This window comes from Taeniopygia guttata, chromosome 18, assembly GCF_048771995.1.
Source record: "Taeniopygia guttata chromosome 18, bTaeGut7.mat, whole genome shotgun sequence".
Lineage (NCBI taxonomy): Eukaryota > Metazoa > Chordata > Aves > Passeriformes > Estrildidae > Taeniopygia > Taeniopygia guttata.
Genome location: NC_133043.1, coordinates 3,473,856 through 3,493,987, shown reverse-complemented (window position 1 = coordinate 3,493,987; position 20,132 = coordinate 3,473,856). Strand labels below are relative to the sequence as shown.

At 47.4% G+C, this 20,132-nt stretch overlaps 1 protein-coding gene across 1 annotated transcript in view; it reads right to left on the bottom strand.

The window, feature by feature from the left end:
* The window catches only part of CACNG4 (calcium voltage-gated channel auxiliary subunit gamma 4), a 43,748-nt gene that overhangs the window by 5,053 nt on the left and 18,563 nt on the right, over positions 1–20,132 (bottom strand). Inside the window, exons 2-3 of the mRNA XM_030287480.4 lie at positions 5,969–6,052; positions 120–260 (exon numbers count right to left, since the gene is read on the bottom strand). Of these exons, the coding sequence (XP_030143340.1) occupies positions 120–260; positions 5,969–6,052 (225 nt within the window). The remainder of the gene's footprint in view (positions 1–119; positions 261–5,968; positions 6,053–20,132) is intronic.

Here is a 20,132-nt window from a genome sequence, read left to right as displayed (position 1 = left end):
TGGTGTGGTGTTGTTAATACCCTCAGTCCAGGAAAGGGATCCAGGGAAAGCACTGCCAAGGAGCTTTTCCAGCTGAAAACAGCAGCACTTCTTAAGAACTCAATTTAAACAGAACATACCTGCTGCCACAAAGAGAATCCCAGCGCTGAGAATAATGTTGTTTTTGCTGTTGTAAATCCTTCCTGCTCCGACACAGAGTCCTCCCAGCAACAGCAAAATTGTGCTTAGGATGGGGAACACGCTGGAGGCACGGACGATGCCTGCAGGGAGACAGGGAGGAAGGGAAGACAGAGCAATCATTTTGGGTGCCTCCTCGGGTGCAAGTGTGGAGATCAGAGTCTCAAAAGCCCTGTTTTTTTCCTAAAATCGTTAAGAAGAATGATTTAATAGAACCAGAGAATTGTTAAGGTTGAAAAAGACCTTTAAGATCATCAAGTCCAACAGTGAAACCAGCACCTCCACCATGCTTACCAGTAAAGCATATCCTTGAGCGTCAGCCACATCCATACATTTTTTGAACATACTCAGGGACGCCTGTTCCAGTGCTTCATAACACTTTCAGTGAATAAATTTTTCCTAATATCTAACTTATTATATTTTTTTTTTGTTTTGCTAGAATTTTCACTGTTTCTGCATTTCTGGGTGTGTTTTTGGGACAACGAAGCCATGAGGTGGCCAGTGTGACGCAGACTCTCAAATGAGGGGCTTCAGTCTTTTGAGCTTTCTCCCAGGAAGTCCAGCATTGTTGGCATCTTCTGATGCCACCGTGTGCAGAATATTTCTGGCAAAGCATGAGATAAGTGACAGTAAGACCCAGCACCACGCAGAGAGAAGCAGTGAAAAATTCATGAGCTGGCTATGAAGCCTACGACGTTTGGGACAGCTGGAGCAGGCGGATCTGTTCTGTGGTGCACACACAAGGTGAGCAAATTACAGCTCTTGAAGTCAGCAGCATCCACGTTGCTAGCAAGCACAGCTAATAACCCCTTTTTCTTTTGCTGGATATTAGGGACATCGAAACCTTTCAGATTTCTAAGGAAGGAATTTTAACAAGTGTGTCTTAGATGTTTGTGTTTAGTTTCCCGACAGCAAAGTAGTAATTTAAAATTCTGCATGCTTCAGTCCATTCATCAGCGTATAAAACCCCCCACAAAAATATTAAAACACGACTTCAAGCCAGCTTTCAAAGTCGGGTCACAACAAGACAGAGCAGCAATCGACTGGGGCTGAGAAAAAATAAACAAGCATAAGAAGAGAGATGTCTGTGTTGTAAAAACCAAAGGGGTAAAAGATGGCAGGGGTTCTTGAAAGGCAGAGTGAGGAACCGCGTTTTATTGCTGTAGAGAGAAGATTTATTTTTTGAAGAAGGGGAGATAAGGTACTGAATACTGCTGTGGAAAATGGGATCACCCTGAAGCTGGGGAAAGGCAGGGCACGGAGGGGAGCGCTGGCACAGCAAAGGGCGCCAGGCTGGGGGATCCCAAAGCGAGGGGCAGTCAGGGGCTGCTGTCCCAGCAGCACGGAAAGCCCTCGGCAGAGGGAGGCCCGGGGCTGAGCGGGACAGGAGCATCCTCCGGGCTGCCCCGCACGGCGAGCGGCGCCCGTTTCCCCGGGAGACACGGGCAGATGTTCCAGCTGCGGATTTCTCTTCCGCTGTCGATGGCCGTGCCGTTCCCGGCTCAGTGAATCGCTGCCTGACGATTCCCTGGTCTGGCGGCGGAGCTCCCGGTGCTGCGGGAGGGACGGGGCGGGCGGCTCCGCTCCAGCGCCGCTCCCGGGCCTCGGGGAGGCGAGAACACAAACCCAACACCACACAGCCTGCCTGGGCAGCTTCTGCCTCTGCCGATCTGCAAAGGGAGAGAAGTCCATCCTCTCCCACGTGTCCTTCACAGATGGGGCATTTCCAGCCGGATCTGAAGCCCGGCCAGGCGGGTGCATTGCTATTCAGAGAGCGTCTCGCCGGAGCTGCCAAGCCCGGCCGATGTCAGGGGCTGGAAGGTCTCTCTCTGCTCAAAGCCTTGGAGAGGTGAGAGCCTGATCCCTCGGCCTGGGTATCCCCACGTGTGCCAAAGCACTTTGGCTTTTGGATCCGTGTTTTCAGTCAATTGTTAGAAATTGTTAGATTCAAAGTCAGTCTCTGCTGCTGGACTTTAAGGCACCCCAAATCTCTGTCTGTTTTTGTGCCCTGGCTAAAGACTTAAAATCGCCTCTGGCCCACCCTTTCTGGTTATTGTTTCCTGCATTTTATGGTCATGCTGTTTATAATTATTTCAGTTAAATCAAAGAGCTTTTCCAAAATGTTTCAGTGATGTCATTAGAAGGAACCTGTCAGATGTATCAAATATAGGGGGTGGGTTGTTCTATTTGTACTAATAATCTTCAGAGATAATTTTTCTATAGTAGGCAATTAATGCAAAGAGAAACAAAACACACAGTATTCTCTTCCTGAAAAAAAATCCACAGTATATTTTTTCTTACAATGTGTACTTTTAGCTCAGAAATTTCAAAGGAAGCTCATAAGGTACCACGTAGAATTTACATATGTCTCCTGATACTGGTAATAAAGTGACAGCACATCAAAAAACATTAAGGCAATCTGGTTTTTGCTTTCTCCCTGGCTTTACTCCCGCCCTTGTTTACCGTCCTGTCGGTTTGCATCGCCTGCTGTGCGCTGCTATGTGGGTGACACCTCCTTCGGTGGAGCCGCGGCCCTGCTCCTCCCCGTGGGGTTGCAAACCCTGCTCGGCTCGGGCTTTGAATCTGCAGAAAGGCAGGAGCCGAGGGAATGGCTTTGAAGAGAGGATGCTCTAACATGCAGCGAGGAAGGGCATGAAAGTGTAGAGATGCCCCTGAAGCAGGGTCCCCCTGCTCAGAGCCCCGACACCCCCAGCACAGCACAGCGAGGATGAGATTCCCCCTTCTGCAAAGGGACAGGCGCCCCTGCTTCGTGCGGTGCTGGGCGGGAGCAGCTCGGGGGTTGTGTGCTCGGAGGGATGGGGGAGAGGAGGGGAGCAGGAGACGGGGGAGCAGAAGATGGGGAAGCAGGAGACAAGGGAAGCAGGAGCCAGGGAAGCAGGAGACCAGGGAAGCAGGAGCCAGGGAAGCAGGAGACGGACAGGGAAGCAGGAGACGGGGAAGCAGGAGACAAGGGACCAGGGAAGAAGGAGATGGGGAAGCAGGAGACAAGGGAAGCAGGAGACAAGGGAAGCAGGAGACCAGGGACCAGGGAAGCAGGAGACGGACGGGGAAGCAGATGGGGAAGCAGGAGATGGGGAAGCAGGAGACAAGGGAAGCAGGAGATGGGGAAGCAGGAGATGGGGAAGCAAGAGACCAGGGAAGCAGGAGATGGGGAAGCAGGAGATGGGGAAGCAGGAGACCAGGGAAGCAGGAGACGGGGAAGCAGGAGCCAGGGAAGCAGAAGATGGGGAAGCAGGAGACAAGGGAAGCAGGAGCCAGGGAAGCAGGAGACCAGGGAAGCAGGAGACCAGGGAAGCAGGAGACGGGGAAGCAGGAGCCAGGGAAGCAGGAGACAAGGGAAGCAGGAGATGGGGAAGCAGGAGATGGGGAAGCAGGAGATGGGGAAGCAGGAGCCAGGGAAGCAGGAGCCAGGGACCAGGGAACACAGGGCACGTTTGCCGCTGGGGATGCGGTGGCAGCCCGGGGTCTGTGCTGGCACTGGGACATCTGCTGCTCGCTGGGGCTCTGCTCAGGCATGTGAGGGGGATTTTTTTAGACACACAGATGGGCGTGTGTTGCCACGGGGAAGGTTTCAATAGGAAGGGTCTTGTCTGAGCTCCTCTGCACGTGTCAGCTTGTCCCACGCTCTCATTTGCTTGGTTTCGCAGGGAGCAGCTTGAACATCAAAGGGCAAAATCCAAACTCCTGCCTCTACCCATTCCCTAGACCAGTCTCCCAAAATCAGTCATTTTTGTCACTGATTTCCATGGGATTTTGAACCAGGGCTCGATCCTGCTGGCACTACAGTGTTTGCATTTCTCAGAAGCCCAAGTTAATGTGGGGACTGCGGGAGAGACTGAGACCCTCATGCTGCTGTTTCAGGAGCACAAAATACATGAGTGTGGGTGCCTTTGTCTAAGCCAGGCAGGAAAAATAAATATTAGTCCCAACATGTCCCTCTGGGAAACTGTGCCAAGAAATGGCCAGAAATAGTGGAGAATGGAGCCAGTAGACTGCAAAAGTGTTGCAGAGGGCAAAAACAGGACAGAAGCTCTCACGTCCCTGTGAAAGAGGATGCAAATATCCTCCTGTCTTAGACAATGATTTGGTCCCTATTACATATAGGTATGAGCTCATCTCCTCTGGATTTAGACATGTTACCTTTCAGTAATCTCTAAATCAACTCTGAGCATGGGAAACTGCAGTTTTCTTATGAAAGTCAAAGCCAAGGAGCCTTGTCTCCATGCAGACTCTGTGAGGTGAGCTCTGCTCTGTGGGGAGACACTGGAGACTGATTTTGCAAAAGACATAAAGGGTTGGACCAACTTGTTTTTAAGATCCGTACTTAGTCACTTGCAAACAAGCACAGTTACAAACAATTTACCAGTCTCGTAGCTTAACATGGAGCTGGAGACTGTTTTTCCCAGTTCTCACTTTTCTCCATATAAAGAAGGCATAATGTGTTTTTATCAAGATGCTACTTAATTTCTCTTTCCTTTTACTAATGATGTTTGTTTCCTAAAGTTGACTTGACATCAATTTAACATTAGTTCCGAGGTTTTGTATGACAGATAAATTCAGCTGTGCTCACATTCTGCCTTTGCCTGAGCTCTGAAATCGTGTCACCCGGCTGCTATGACTGATCTAAATTGACAAGAGCAAAGAGGAAAAAAACATCTGGGTTTTCTGGTGAGGCAAACTTTTTGGAGATTTTTTTTCCTTCTTCATGTCTTAGCAACAAGGAGTTGTTGCCCAGAAGAGAGCAGAAGGGTAGAGTGGTTTTTTAAGTGGTGTTTCAGGTAATTAATATTGTAATTGAGGAGTTCTCTGCCTTGCCAGCAGCGTTGTTCTCTGTTCCCTGATTTCCCAACACCTTGTGAGCTGCAGTTCCTCTCCCTGTAAAGGGCACTGCTTTCAGCTTGGCTGCTCAGCTCTTTCCTTCACAAGGAACAAGGCAAGGAGTCCTCTGGGGAAGGGGAATCTAACTCCAACTTTGCAGACTTCATGGTTGGGTTCCAAGGCCTGCCATCAGCTGAGAGAATGGTCATGTGGAGGGGAGGAAACAACTGCCCTGACTCCAAGCACCAGGTTGGTGGGTGGAATCCCTTCTGGGGGGATTAAATGCCAGCCTGGAGCAGCAGTGGCTGGTTGGCCAGGCAGGGAAGCCACGGTCCCTGTTCATGCTGGGATTTTGCTGTTAGCTGCAGAAATTTCAGCTTCCTTCTTACAGTGCAGTAATTTCACTGCAGGAGGACGTGGCTCACCAGCTGCAGAGGCTGAGGCTTGAGTAAGGGTTGGGTTTAAGCATTTGGTAAAGCTTCCTAATGGGCTGGAACCCACTCCTCAAACCTGTTTTGTTACACTAACCCTATAAATACTCCCTCTGTAAAATGTCCTTGCAGATCTGGGCACGATAGCTGTAGTTTTCATTTGACATTTTGTCAGATGATGTATAGATAATCAGCACCAAAATTGTGAGCATTCCCCTGGCTGAAGGAAACCCTTGGAAAAAAATCCTTGAAACCCCATGGCAAGAGGGTTGGAACTAGATGGTCTTTAAGGTCCCTTCCAACACAAACCATTCCTTGATTCAATGACTCTATGAAGTGGGGTCCCAAGGGTGGTGATGGTGTCAGCCTCTGCATGGACTGGACATGTGCCACCACTGGGATGTGCAGCCCAGTTTGGGCCGGTCTGGCAGAGAGAAAAAGTGGGGCTGCTGTCTGCAGAAGAGAAGCCCAGGGAAGCCCCTGTGGCCACACCTGTGTGCCAGGTATCACTGCTCACTTACGGAGAAGGTACTCTGAGCTGTCGTGGTCGTAGTCATTGTCTTCAGGGAAGTGGTTGATCCGGAAACAATGTCCTTTGTAGATTCCTAAAGGAAACAAAGCAAACAGAATCCATAGGGATCAGAACCAGGTAAATGTGCTTTATATAACTGGTCAAGACACCATCTCTAAAGTAATGAATTTTGGGCTGAAGGAAGGGACAGCCAGGATTCCTGGGTTCTTTCCTTCAGCCACTTATATCATTCTCTTGAGTTTTTTAATCTTTAAGTGCTTCACTTTATCAGTACTGTGCTTATCTTACAAGCATACTGAGTTTGCAAAGCTTCTTTTTGTTCCCAGAGTGGTTGTCAGGCTGGGTCCCTGCTCCATGGCTGGGGCTCCCAGTGCCAATCTCACTCCCATCACCCTTCCCATCTCACCCCAGTCAATTGCCAGTAAATGCTGAATTGTCTGAGGTCTCTTCAATTACTCCCTAGGCTGCAAAAACAAGTCCATAAATCTCTTCCTGCTGCAGTTTAAGCCTGTATGTCCCACTCAAGGTTGGCTCAGCTTTTAATAGCATATTTGTTTAGCTAACTGGGAGTCTGTGCAGTAAAGTCAGGGCATGGTGTGTGCTCCTGATCCCTGGAGGGACAACACCAGGGCTGGCCGGACAAACCCCTCGCTCGACTGGACACCTCAGCACTTTGTCCATGTAGGTAAAGCTGTCCATGGGCATTTTGTGTTCTTTCCTGTCACAGTTATCCACAGTCTGAGCTGCAGCTGGGTCGCTGTGGCACAGGGAGCTACACGGGGAGCTCTCCCCTGAGAGCTTCCTGCAGGAGTGAGCCCTGAGCTGGGATTGTGCCGTGGTGCTTTCATTATTCATTAACCAGAGCTCTCCTGCTCGGGAACACATCGCCCAGGCTGAGCCATCCCTGCACAGGAGTCTCGGTGCTTACAGCTCGAGCTGGCAGAAGGATTTAAAACCCATCACTTAATACTACTTTAACAGAAGCACAGCTGCAGTCTGTAGGATATAAATGTGGATTTATTTCACTACCTATTACCAATGATTACAAAAATCTCAAAAGAATTACTAATCCGGAGGATTTAAATTGCACCCTGTGAGTGTCAACTGCAGGTTTGCTACTACAGCGCATTAAATTCTTCCAGTAAATGATGTATCAGCTCTAATTGCAGCAACTGCTCAGGCTTTCTCTGCACAGCACTTCAAAGGCTGGGAACAAGATGCAAGTGGCTCATGTCACATCTGGAAGTGACACACCTGTCCTGGCTGCCAGGTGGGGAGAGCACTTCAGCTGGGGCTGCTCCTGCTGAGCCTGCGTGCCCGTGCATCCCGTGCTGGCCACCACGGGGGCTGCTGCCCCTCATGGCTCTCAGGCAGGGCAATGCAGAACTCAGATTTTAAAGATCCCAGTGCTTATTTTCATGGCAGTTCGCACAACAGAACTGAATCACCCCCAACATTACAGACCCTCTGAGACTGGATAGTCATTTCATCGAGTGTCCATTAAGGTGTGCAATTTACAGGAAATACATTCAGAGTGTGATTTTTATCCTATTTAATAAGGAAAAAAAACGTCTAAATGGTTTTCCCATCCTAAATTCCCATGGAAATAGGCTGCTCAGTGATTGTGCTTGTGTGTGTATGGGTGGGCCATCTCTCAGTCTGTGCAGCTTGTCTGTCTGTAGGTGCTGTATTCTGTGTCCTTCTCACACTGGGTTAGAGGAGATAAAGGGCAAAATTGCTCCCTGTGCCCAGAGAAGCTGTGGCTGCCCCATCCCTGCAAGTGTCCAAGGCCAGGTTGGACAGGGCAGCCTGGGACAGTGGAAAGTGTGGGTGGAACTGAGTGAGCTTTAAGATCCCTTTGAACCCAAACCACTCCGTGATTTTATGGTTCTCCAATAAAGGTTAAGGCAATTGTCTGAATTTATGCAGAGCTGATATAAAAGTAGAAGTGTGGCAGGTCACTGAGCTGCAGTGCAGACAGGGAGATGCCTGAAGGAGGGAGCTCTGTGTCCCCACCACAGGCTCCCTTTGCACGTTCCGAGTGTGCACATGGCAACAGCCCAAACAAACACCTCACTCCAGAAACTCACTTCACAGATGAGGAGTCTGCAAGACCGAAACATTCTCAAAGCCTCTTGTGCTGCAGCACTGATGGACTGATGGAGGGGTTTGGGCTCTGTAAAATGGCTCAACATAATTAAACTGCTGAGTGAAATGGGCCCCTGAGCAGAACTTTCACAGAGGCCATGAAGCCATTCCTTCCACAGCAGGGCTGGAATGCAGCAGGAGGGCAGCACTGATGAGACTTTCATTTCCTTTCACATGAAAGAGTATTAGCAAGACTAGCAGAGGTAAAAAACAGGTTGCTCACCTCTTTGCCCTGTCCCCTCCCTCAGAAAAATCTGGATGAGTTTGAGAGTTCCTTTTCATTTTCAGTTTTTAGGAATACTGGGATTGATCATTATTAATTGGTTATTATTTATCTGGCTAAATTATTATAGAAATTTCAAATAACTGAAATTCAGACCTGTGTCAAGCCTAGGAATTCAAAATATTCTCCCCAGTATTTTTTATGTAGTTCAGACCCGACATACTTGTTAAGGCTTCTCTCTAGTGTCTGTGATGTTTGATAGCTAATAACAGCAACAGACTGAATAACTTTTTTCTATAAACTTAACAAGTGCAATGTAATTCAGCAACAGCTTATTAAACTCTCAGTGAGGCTTGAAGTTGTTATCAAGAACTCTGGTGATCTACACAGTATTGAGGCCTCATTCAATCCACAAAGTATCTGAAATAAAGGCTCTTCATAATGATGGACTTTGATTTGGCAAAACTAGCTGGAGAAGCGACTAAAGCAGTGGTCAGCTCTAAAAGCTGACAGCAGAGTCTGAGTTGTATTTATACATAAAAAATAGGAGCAAGTTAAAGCTGAACTTTGGTGGAATATTCATCTCCATGCCCTACCATGTAAAGCAATGCATAAAGAAAAAAAGTCATGGAATGGCAGAGGTGGCAGAAAAGGAAAAACTCAATTAAACTCAGTAACAATCATTCTGCAAGCATCTGCACGAGGGCTGAGCTCCTTGAACCTCTTCCCCAAGGCTTCTCAGGAGCTGCCCTGAAGAAATGTAAAAGCAAACATGGCCACATGTCCACACTCACTGAGCACACAAAGCCATTTCTCACCCCAGGAGGGGATGGGGGAGAGAGATTTTCCTTCTTGCTTGAGTTTGGGGATACAGTCCCTTATAGCCTTGGGAGAGGAAGATGGAATATTTAACTCCTACTGCTGTACCTACTAGAGAGAGATAAATAAACTGCAATCACTGCCTACCAGATACTAAAATATTGAGAAGCACTTCTGGATACCTCTTGAGAGTGAGATATAATATCCCACTGAGATGCTGTAAGTATTACTCCTTTCTTTGAATGATTACTGATACGTCTTTAATGATGCTTTTAGAAATACAAATATTAGAATGCATTTTTTCCCCTCATAATAACAAAAACTTTGTTCTGAATTTTGAGCCAGGACTTCAGGATCTGCATTAATGATAATGAAGAGGTAAATTTTCTGAAGTGTTGTTGATGGTGTAAGAACAATTTTTTTCCACTGGCTGCAACATACTTAGCTGGCAATTAGAAACTGAAAAGCATTTCTGACTTGGTTCTACTCTGTGTTCAAGGGCTTCTCTGGCAAGGTTAGTACTTCCCAATCTCACTAAGTGTTGTTCAGACAACTATAATTAGAGTGTGATGTACTCAGATAACATGATAAGGGAGGCAACTGTAGTGCCTAAGTGAAGATTAAGCTTTGTTTTGGGGTTTGAGATCTCAAAATACATAGAGGTTTCAACAGCAAATCAAAGTAGTGATCCCAGATTCTGATGATGTACTGCCTTCTCCTTGCTCTTTCTCAAATAATCCTTTAATGATCCTGCCTCTACCACTGCAGATTGTTCACTGGGTTTTTATTTTTTGATGACTGAGAGTGAAGGTTAATGCTTAGGACGCAAATGCTTATTAATTTGGTGGCCATGCATTACACGATCCTGTTATTGTCCGTACCATCAGCCATGTCTTTGAGACCAGCCATTTCCTGTGGTTAGTGTTCATCAATGACAGCATTCCCTGATGCCCTGGAAGTGTTTGCAAAAATCAGCACTGGAAAACAGAGTCCTCAAATGTCTGACAATATTTGTCAATACAAGGCTGTACTTTTGTTTTCTCCCTGCCCCAGTCTTGAAAACTCTACACAACAAGATCTTCCCATATAGCATTACTGCTCTGTTGTCATTTAAAATAGGTTTCCAGCACTCCAGACTGGAGCAGCTCTGCAGCAGAGGGCCCTGTCTGCGGGGGACTTCTGTCAATAGCGATTTTTGTCTCCCGTGCTGAGCAGGCTGGCGGGAGGCGATATCTGATAGCAGTGGGAGACTCGTGGAGAGGGGGCTGAGCTGCTCCCTCCTTCATCTTCTGCAGAGCCTCTGCCCCATTGACTCCTCCAGCTGCCAGCCCTCCTTGATGCAGAAAACGCTGGGTTTGGGAACGGGCAGAGGAGCCTTTCTGGTTTTCTCATGGGACACCAGACACTCGCTGTGTCTTGGATCAAAGCCTCCCCTGCCAACAGCCACATTCCTCCAGCTCTTGAGCAGCTCTGGATACTTGGAGCACACAGTGCACGCTATTAATAGTGTGAGGCAGGGGATTCTCCCAGAGGAGCTGCACTGGTGGGATGAAGGCTGTGAATGTCAGCTCAGAAGTGGCCACTTGGCTTCAGCAGGTAAATACACCCACAGCCACCCACGCCAAAACCTCACCAACCAGCCCATCGCTTTCTGGCAAATGTGGGACTTCTGGGATGGTTTGGAGACACGGAATGAAATTATTTTCAGGATCATTTGACAGCAAGTGCTTGTGGAAACAGGGAATACAATTTGCAAGGAGCTGACTGTATATTAAAAATGAGGCAATTAGTAAGGTACCGTGGGAAATTTGGACCAATGGTTCTGCTTGTTGCATCTATTCTGTGATTAAATACTGTACCTCAGTTCCAGAGCCAGCTGTCAGCCTGATTTACTGCAACACATGAATATCTGAATGTTTAAATGACAAGTTTTCTGAATATATCAGCACGGAGAGGGTTGACTGACAGACAGCATCACAGACCACGAGAAAAGTGTGACAAGCAGAGTGGGGCTGTGGTAACAGAAGTTGCCTGAACACAGTGTCCATCCCAGCACGTTGTGCAGGACTGGGTTTCCTTAATGGCATGGCTTTACACTTCCCTTGGACATCAGTGGAGAACCTCTATTTATAGGGTGAGAGTGTCTCAGTGCTGGACTCTGCCAGGGAAGAAGAAAAACAGTTGTGTATTTTTTTCCTTAGGAGGATTTCTCTGCTGACAGGTTCTGAAGCCCTTTGCTGAGTGATTTGAGCAATAGTGAGCAAAGGAGATCAGACATGCCAAAAAATGTTCATCTCCACAAAAATATCTATCTGTGCACTGTGTTCATTTGTTTGATTTTCCACCAGTACAGCTCCCCTGTCTCACTGCACTGACACCGCAGCACACGCAGCTGCTGCCTTGGCTTTCTTCTCATTCCTCTTGTCACAAAATAACCCTCGAGAAGAGGAATAAAGGATGCACCTCCTTTTACTTTCAAAACCTGCTTTGTGGTGCTGCTGGTCAGACAGGGATTTATTCTAGTCCTGATCTCTCCCCTCAGACCACAAGGAACAGCATTAGGAAAATATCCTGTAGCTTGGAACTTTCTGTGTTAAGCTGTCCCAAGTTTGATTATTTGTCTCCTGCTGGTTGCTGAGAGTTTCACAAGCCTGTCCTTAAGTTACTCGAATGAGCAGAGATCCCACGAGCCTCTGCCTGGAGATGTTTAATGCTGTTGTTATAAAAGAAATCATGAACTATTGATGCAGGTCATGTGCAAAACACACCTCATGTGAATTTGCTTCTCCACAATGCTGCTGTGAGCCGCCTTCATCACTGTGGAGGATGCAGACAGCAGAGGAAGAAGCCTCAGGAGGTTAAATACACATTTATTGGGTGTCTGCCTTTGAAAAAAGTTTGGCTGTTGTAAGAGATGGAAACTTCAAAGCATAGGCTGGTTTTGAGACAGATTCTGTCTGACACCCTCGGAGTCCTGCCAGTCCTGGAAATTTGTCCATATGACAGTTTGTATTTTTGTTTCATCCTGAAGATGAATTTGATGAAGAGCACTGCTCGTACCTGGGGTTATTGTCATACTTTAGCCAGAGTAGATCCTATGTTCAGAAAATGCTCAGGACATAAAAAGAGTAGGACTTTATTCCCATAACTGTGGGCAACCCTGGTGCCATAAACCAGATGGGCAGGACAAACTGCCTGTGTGTGCCATGGTCAGGCCAAAGCAAATTCAGCTCAGCTGAGTCTTTAAAAGGAATTAATCCTTATTCCTAACCACGTTTCTCTACAGGTCTTGAGACTGTGAAAAAAAGAATATTTTGTTTCACTTATAGAAGTGTCTTTGTCTTTCACACAATTCCCTAACTCAGAACTCACTTGTTTCTCATTGCAGGAAAAGGAACTGCCTACTTTTGGGCCAGCTTCTGATTTCCCTGTACAGGACTCATATCTGCCTCACCCAATGATATCAAAATCTGGCCTACTCCCTTTCATTTGCTTCCCATCTACTTCCTGGGCAGAAAGACAATTATTTTAAAATGTTGAAATGTATCAAATTTGCCCCACTTTCTTCCTTAGGAGCTGTCATCTCAAACAAACCCTTTGGGTTCTTCTTTTGATCTATTTTCAATTGTCTGGTGGGCAAAGCAAAACTCCTCCTCCAGTCTCTTATTTTCTTATTTTCTGCTGTGACGTGAATTTCCCCCTTTTTCCAGTCCTCCCCCTCGGCTGCCTACAGACCTTCCACTGCTCGGAGCTTCCAGCAGTCCCCTCGGTGTCAGGTGAGGAGCAACCACTCAGCATTTGCTGCCTGCTCCATTTTGCTCCTCTTTAGGGCTTTTAAAGGCAGAACACCTTCCCAGTGTGCCCAGCACCTCGGGAGGGCTCCCAGGAGCTGGAGGAGATGCTGGAGCAGCTGCTGCTGCCCACGCACTGCAGAGGAGATCTTGCCTGGCCTTTAGTGCTCCCCATTCCCCTCCAGCCTGGCAGGAGCACGTTTTCTCCAGGAACAGGTCTTGGTTCATCTTGTCATCGGTGTGCTCACTCCATTCTCTTCCCTTCACATAGTAAATGCTCCCTCCTGTACTTACTGCAGACTTTCTGTGAGAGAAGAGACCACTCTCCAGTATTTAGAATATCCTGATCTGCTTTCCCCAACTTGCCTGCGCTGTGGCAGTGCTTGATCTGATTCCCTTTTGCTGCCTGCAGCCTCTCCCTGGTGCTCCTGCACAAAGCCCTCTCTGTTGGAGGAGAGGCTGCTCACAGCCCTTCTTTCAGCCCAGCCCCACAGAAGGAAGGCTGTGCTGCTCTGTTCCTTGCATTACTGCTTCTGCAGTGCTCTCAGACTGCAGTGGAGCTGATGCCTGGCGTGGCCGAGGAGCCACCTCCACTGCTCTGAGTGCCAATTCCAGAGCTGCAAATAGCGACTGGAGAGGTTCCTGTTCGGGCAGGTCGACCTTCATGGCACAGCCACCCCTTTTTGAACACTCCTGAGTCTCCTGTGGCCTTAGCTGATCCCCTCCAGAGGCCAGGGGACGCTCACTATTTCCCATGGAAGTTTGTCCCATAGCAGAAGGGATGCTTTGCTTAGGAGGTAAAAAAAATCCACTGTTCATGCAACGACAGAATGGTTTGGGTTGGAAGGGACCTTAAAGCTCATCTTGTCCCAACAGCTTCCACTGCCCCAGGCTGCTCCAAGCCCTGTCCAACCTACCCTTGGACACCTCCATGGATGGAGCACCTCTGGTGTTGGGGGCTGACTTCTAATTCTGGCAGGAACAATTTTACTCTCTGAGCAAAATACTCTTGTTTTTTTGACATTCTGTAATCCAGGATGCACCAAGCACTATTTTATACAGCCTGGTAAAGCATCTCTAGATTCTGGATCATCTACACCAGAAGGTATCTGAGGAAATGCCTACAGAGGCTCAGTCACTTATAATTCATGTGGAAAACACAAAGCCTCAGCAGCTGACCTCCTGTTTTCATCTGGACAAATGTCATCAAAGATGCTGTGCATTTGTATTTCTGTGTAAGAAATGAACAGATTTAGAAAAGATGTTTTGCCATAGATACCTTTCAAATTCCACGACAGCCTTTTGTTCCATTATAGGATTTTGAGACCTTGAGCGATGTTAGAAAACTCGTGGCAGCAAAACTCATTTCCCAAAGATTCACCTCACCTGCACATCTGGGAGCTAATAAAACACATCACAGTGTCTGGCTGCTATCCTTTGAATTCTCTTCAGTCATTACAGAACTGCTGCCAAAAGTACTAAGTGTCCTTGTGCTACCACAGTGAATACCAATGGTACCAGGGAAACGCAGGGCAGTGGCAGAGCAGGGGAGAGTTGTATGTTACCTGTTGGTTTAGGCTACTCACTTTCCAGTTTCTTCAAATATTTGCCTCATAAAGCAGTATTTTGGCCACAGAATTAATGACTGAGGTTATTCAACAGTTCTCCTAGCCCTTTCCAGCTGCCTTTTCTTGGCCAAGCAGCAGATCACAGAGTGTGCTGTGTAATTCCACAAGCCCTGCTGATGGGTCTTCCTACTACAATTTGCAATTTTCTCCTGCTGCTGCTTGGATGGCAAAGTGGGGTAAATTTCAGGGGGTTCTGTTTTAGTCTTTTTTGTTGTTCCTTTTTACAGAGCTTTTTTTGTTGTTCCCTTTTTATTGAGGGAATGACTCTGTGTTTTCTAGGGAGCAAGTCTAACAAACTTCCAGCCCTGATGTTCAGCTTGCATTTTGTAAATCAACAGCACAGGGAAATAGGGGCAATCCCTCAGCCTGGATCTGCCATGGTTGTTTTGGGGCAACACTGGTGATGCTGTTTGAGGAACATTTTCAAGTCAGACACAAGTCAGCCCTGCCATGGTGAGCGTTCTCATGCCTGGCTCAGTCCCAAGAAACTGTCAACATTTCTGGTTTGTCGTGGGGCTGTTAACTCACTTCTCTGTGTCTGCTTTTCTCTCCACCACCCCGGCCCACACTCGCTGTGTTCTGCCTTCACACCTCGTCTCGTCCTGCGTCTCTTGCCTCAGTCCTTTATCCCGGCAGCCCAGGAGTTTGTCTCACCACTCACTTCCATATTTTGCTCTGCTGCCACTGTGCTGAGGCTGTTTCTGGGGGGCTGATATAATCCTCCTCATCCTTTTGAAGTGAATTTGGAGCTTGGATAGAAACCTCCATTAGAGTTCTGTAGCTGACTTTTCCACCTTAGCTAAAATTAGTCTAACACTTGAGGAGCTGGTGTTGGCTTCTGAGGTGAGAGCCTTCATCCATCAGAGCTCTGAGCTGAGAGTCTCCTCCGATGAGTTTCCAGCTCTTACTTACATTCTGGCTCCAAATACCTTAATTTAAAGAGGTACTTTAGTAACTGGCAGTGCTTTTGGCACAACACACCAGAGACTGAGTTGTTTTTCACAGCTGTGAATGGCTCCACAGTGACCATCACCTCCCCAACACCTCAGTGTAGGAAATGAACAATGCTGGTCTGAATCTAGCCAGGATTTGCACCAAAACCTGTTCTTCCCCCCCAGTATTCTTGACCCTGACATAGATTCAGTGGCACAAAGGCTCATGCAGGGAGGCTGCTGCCAGTCCATCAGACTGTGAGAGGGCTGAAGTGCCAAACTGTAGCGGGTGCAGTTCTGAGAACAGGCTCTCGTTCTGCCTGGTGAAGCTCATATGCTGCAAAATGACAAATCATGTTTATTTTCACAATGTCAAACCATGGCTTTTTCCTGCATCTGCACAATTGGAGTCAAGTTTCCCTTAAGGGGTAGTTTGGTTTTTACCCATATGGTTTCCCTTCCTTTGGGAAGTCATCGGTTCTCCCTCATTAACACGTGATCATCCAGGGCTTGGTGGCTTCACCTTTTAGGATCACAGCACATCTGCACATCCTGTCCCATGGCTTGGCATTTCTTGGGGGTGGGATTCAAGGAAATGGACATTGATGTATCTTTAAAGTCTCTACTGAGTTTGTAATTTGAATCACTGCCATGGTCACCTCTGGGGTGCTTCCTGAACTACCTGAAACACCCCCAGTGCAATGTGTGATGCTTAATCCCTTCTATTTTCTGCCACTTCAACTTTCACATGTGCACAACCTCCAGCTGTTGCCTTACTGTTCTTAATTTCTACTTTTAGACTGTCTTAAACTGCCATTTCCCCCCCATTTTCTGCAACATTTTCATCTCACACCAGGCAAGGTTTGAAGCTGGCATACAGCAGTCTAAAATTTAAGAAACGACTCTCCGGAATGAAGACCTGGGAAATCCTTGGGGATGTTTGGGGTAACTTGCACAGGGTGCACCTGGTGTCTTCTCTGATGGAAAAACCTTCCAGATCTAGTCAGTAGGGAAAAATGATTAATATTATTAATATTTTATTAATAAGGAGATGGTTCATATTACTGATGCAATCAATACTGATAATTGATAATTGATTGTTCTGATTACTCATGGTGAGATCTCTTGATGTAGCAGAAGCTTGCAAGGCACTAAATAATTACCTCTCGGATTAAATGAGTTACTGTCATCTCCAATAGCAGGGAATGCCTCTTACCTGACATCTAGAGCTGAACTTCCTTTACAAACTTTCTTTTGGTTCATTGATACATTGCAAAGTTGGGAATTTTTAAATGAAAAAGCATGAAGTTTACACTGGACAGTAGTGATATAGGACTTGCTAGCGAATTGATTAGAAATATGTAGGATATTTGGACACTTCTGGAATCTTGTAATGATTCCACATCTCTTCAATCCATGCAGATTCATCATAAGATGATGGCATTCAGAAAAATAGTTGGATATTGAAGAAGCAATAGGGAAACAACACTCCATAAATCATCTTAGTTGAAAGGAATGCTTGTAATGTGTCTGTCTTTGGAATGCAGTGACCTTGAGTTGGATCTCCATTCGTTTTGGAGCACACAAATGAGTCTTCCTGGTCTCTCTGCCAGCTTGTTGAGTTATACATAGAAGCACAGCCTCTAGAGATTGATCATGCACAGGCAGTGATGCGGGACACAAACAAGGCAGATGACAACAGGGAATCTAAAGGTTGGGAGAAAGGGGTGGAACTGCCAAACCCTGCTGATGGCTGGATTTGGGAAATGCAAGGCAAAGGTCTCAGTAATCATCTGCATGATGCATCAGTGTGAAAGACACTCCACCAGGAGAGATTAGTGCTGTGCACACTGTCGAGCTGAATACCCAGGGCTGATGTCTAACCTTGGGAACAAATAGCAGAGCTGCTGGAGAGACTGAGCAGCTTCCAGTGGGAGAAAATGAAAGGAACACAAATATTTCGCCATTGTTAAATCCTGGAAGGGAATATAAAGGCAGCATGTAGGATTTTAACTTGAATTAGAGTTACTACTGCCTTGGTTATTCCTGATTCCCAGCAGTGCATGCAACCCAAAAGGTGCTGCACCTTCATGGAGAAAGGCTGAGAGCAATGTGAAAAGAGAGCAAAGGAGCAGAAAAAGAGCAAAGGAGTACTTTGGGGCAGAATGTGGAGGAATGGGAGGTGGTTCACAGATGAGGAGGAAAAGAAACTTGGGAGAAAGTGGGAGGGAGAGAAAGCTGAGAAGGAGATGGGAAGGGCAGGCAGGGGGTGGCTGGAGGTGAGTGAGGGGCTTGGGAGGAGAGCAGGGGCTTGGCTGATTGGAGAGGCCTGTGGAGATGGGGAGCAGAAGGTGAATCAGGTCCTTCCTGAGAGCCCTGCTGCATCCCAGTCCTGCCTGCATCCCAGTCCTGCCTGCATCCCAGTGTTTCTGAATCCCAGCCCTGCCTGCATCCCAGCCCTGCCTGCATCCCAGCCCTGCCTGCATCCCAGTGTTTCTGCATCCCAGTCCTGCCTGCATCCCAGCCCTGCCTGCATCCCAGTCCTGCTGCATCCCAGCCCTGCCTGCATCCCAGCCCTGCCTGCATCCCAGTCCTGCCTGCATCCCAGCCCTGCCTGCATCCCAGTCCTGCCCGAATCCTGGTGTTTCTGAATCCCCACCCTGCCTGCACCCCATGTCTGCCTGCACCCCAGCCCTGTCCACCTGAGGAGCCAGTGCTCCTTCCTGCCAGAAGGCAAAGGGATGCACAGCCACTGCCTGATGAGAATTAAAAGCCTTAAACTTCCTAATTCCCAGGACTGATTTAAATTATTACAGCTAACAAATGACCTAATACATAAAAATGGAGACAGCTACCAAATAGATCTGTTTAAATGAGCACATGGAGAAGAGATTCCATTTGGCTGCTGCACCTGAAACTTCCTATTTCCTAATGCAAACTAAGCAGTGACAAATAAAAATGAGGCTGCAAAACCAGCATGACCTCTTTAAGCTTTAATTATTCATGAGCACTGTTTTCTTCTCTGCTGAGATTCAGAGCAACACATTTAAGCGGGTTCCTCTCAGGTTTATGGGAGACGTACGTTCCTTGTTACACCAGCTAATAAATGCAACTAAACACAATGACCCAACAATATTTGTAGAAACAGCATTTGGGAAAATGTGTTTAATGAATCAGAAGAGCCTTAATCTAGTCAGTCTTGAAAAGCAAAACATATCATGCAAAATTACAATGCACCAAAGCACAGACTCATAAATATTTTATGGTCGAGATTTCTGAGTTTACTTTCTGTATTTCAGGATTGTGTTCTACTATGAAATGTCTCTACCTGCACTGGGGAAGGGCAGTGGTGATGGGAGCTTTGAGCAATCCAATTTAGAATCCCAGAATTTGCTCTAAATAATGTATGTGAGACTCCCAGCCCGTACCATCATCAGGCACATCTGCCATTGTAACCAGAAATGCTCACTGCCTGCTGCTGTCCTGGGATGGCATGGAAGAAGCTGGGAATGTTTAGAGCTGGGAGGAGAAAACCAAAAGATTTTCCTTTTGCTGGGAAGGCTGGGCAAGGGGCAGGTGCCTGTGCCTGGTTGTGGTGTCTGTTGTGCCACTGACTCCCTCAGCCCTTCGTGTTTCTCCCTGCCCTTGGATAACAACATCCAGGGGACCTGATTTCCCCCCGAGTTTAGAAAGCAGGGGAGGACCAGTCTGTCACCCTCTGGTGACACCTCCTGCCAGGTCCACATCAGGAGCCACGCAACAGCTCTGACTGCCCAGGAACGCTGCCATCCCAGGGGGAGATTTACAGCTCCTCTCCCCTTCAGACACCTCATCTGGCGTGCTGCAGAGCTGACAGCTCCTCATTTCCATGGAGTGCAACCTCCTCTTCCTCCTCAGGAGCCTGGGTGGGCTGTTTGGGCCCCTCAGCCCGAGTGCCCCAGGGCAGTGTCCCTGCCAGGCGCTGGCAGACGGGCAGAGGCAGCCAAGGGGCAGAGTTCCAAAACCCGCTTAACGGGGCCGTGCTCCGGTACTTACTCAATCTTTACAACTCAGTGATATGCTGCCAATATATTTTTGCCAAGGAGACAAAAATACGTCTCTTCTTCCTACTCCTCAGCCTATGAAAAATCTCAGTTGTGTGCGTGAAGAGACGCTCTGTGTGTGTGTGTGTGTGTGTGTGTGTGTGTGCGCGCGTATATTTAGAGGGGGGAAAAATAGAGTTTCTGTTAACTTATTTTCCAGTTGAAAGTCTGCCTTGTAGCCAGGGAAGCACTGTTTTCATTGGTTATAACTTTGGGCAAAAAAGCCTTACATTGTGCTGAGCAGAAATGGCAGTGAGGGAACTGGGAGCAAATCCTTTGATTTCTCCATGGCTCGTGTTCTCTGCTTGAGGATGGATGCCTGATGGCTTATAAATAATTTGGGGATTTATGGGTCAAACAGCCCTGTATGAGCAAAGTTGCCTAATAATGGGCAAAAAAGAGAGGCATGATCCTTGCAGGGTGGTGGGGTTCAACTCCCCAGGGGCCTGAGAGACTCCAGGTGTTTCACATGTTAATTAAGACTCTTCCACCCAGCCATGTTTTGGAATTCCAGCTTTGTTTTCTGAGTG